Source organism: Solanum tuberosum, unplaced genomic scaffold (genome assembly GCF_000226075.1).
Source record: "Solanum tuberosum cultivar DM 1-3 516 R44 unplaced genomic scaffold, SolTub_3.0 scf00017, whole genome shotgun sequence".
Lineage (NCBI taxonomy): Eukaryota > Viridiplantae > Streptophyta > Magnoliopsida > Solanales > Solanaceae > Solanum > Solanum tuberosum.
The window spans coordinates 2,737,072-2,738,075 of record NW_006238943.1 but is presented as its reverse complement, the minus strand read 5'-3'; the positions used below and the strand labels follow the sequence as shown (position 1 = coordinate 2,738,075).

The window sequence follows — 1,004 nt, the reverse complement described above, 5'->3', positions numbered from 1 at the left end:
TTTCCCCGGCGGTCGCACATGCTGCCACAACACAGCCGCCGCCGGGAACAGATCGGGTTTTTAACCAAACCCCATTAACAGTATCGTATAAATCCATTGAGCTAGCGTAAACATGAGCTGCATCAGATGCACGGCTACCACGCGCCACCAGCATTTCATTTCCCGACGCGCCTCCGAGCTTCAATCCTCCGATGACGTAAAAAACGCCGTCGACTGAAGCCCCAACGCAACCATACCTCTTCCTCGGAGCTTTAGCCACCACACTCCATGTATTACTCGTTGGGTCATACTCCTCCACCGCCGCAGACCTCGCACAACCTCCGGCGACGTAGATTTTCCCACCCACAACCGCCGCAGCAAATTTCTTCCTCGGGAAAACCGGTCCTTGTCTTGGAACTACTAAACCAGTCCAGGTATCACACCGGAGCATCGCCGTCCGTCCAATTACGTAGATTTTCCGTCCAATAACTGATAAACGAGAATGCGAGAACAAAGAATAAAAACACCCATGTTCGAAAACAGGGTCATTCGCCGGTGTAAAAGAACAAATCTTCCATGAACAATCATTGTTCAATCTGTAACTAGCTGTGCAAAGGGCTCCATCAGAAACCGAAACAGCGAAAAGGGTAAGCCGTAAAAGGTTATGCCGGTGTCGGAGAAGATGAAAAGTGGGGGAATCAAGAAGCAGAGACCAACGACAACAGACTAAAGGTAAAGAAGGAAGTGAAGAATGAGTAACCCTTGATAGACATTCAAGAAGAAGGTCATCTGGGAGTTCAGCAATGGTGGTTCCGGTGGGTAAAATGGTGGTGGTTCCGATGGGGGTAGGGTGGTGGGGTGGTGGGTGTTGGTTATTGGGGAAACAAGATTTCATCAGCCATGAAAAATGACGAGAATTACAGCTATCAGACATCAATGGAAAGATGAAAAAAATCAAAACTTTCTTCAGGTTTTTGAAGATTTGATGAGAGCTCAGTGAAAGGTATATGAGGGGTGTGGGGGTG

The 1,004-nt window shown here is 48.3% G+C and overlaps 1 protein-coding gene across 1 annotated transcript in view; it reads right to left on the bottom strand.

Annotated features, from left to right (window-relative positions):
- LOC102588410 (F-box/kelch-repeat protein At5g26960) overlaps nt 1-998 on the bottom strand; it is a 1,658-nt gene extending 660 nt beyond the window's left edge. Inside the window, exon 1 of the mRNA XM_006340285.2 lies at nt 19-998. Within this exon, the coding sequence (XP_006340347.1) occupies nt 19-913 (895 nt within the window). The 5' untranslated portion in view covers nt 914-998. The remainder of the gene's footprint in view (nt 1-18) is intronic.
- Between the last annotated feature and the right edge of the window lie 6 nt (nt 999-1,004).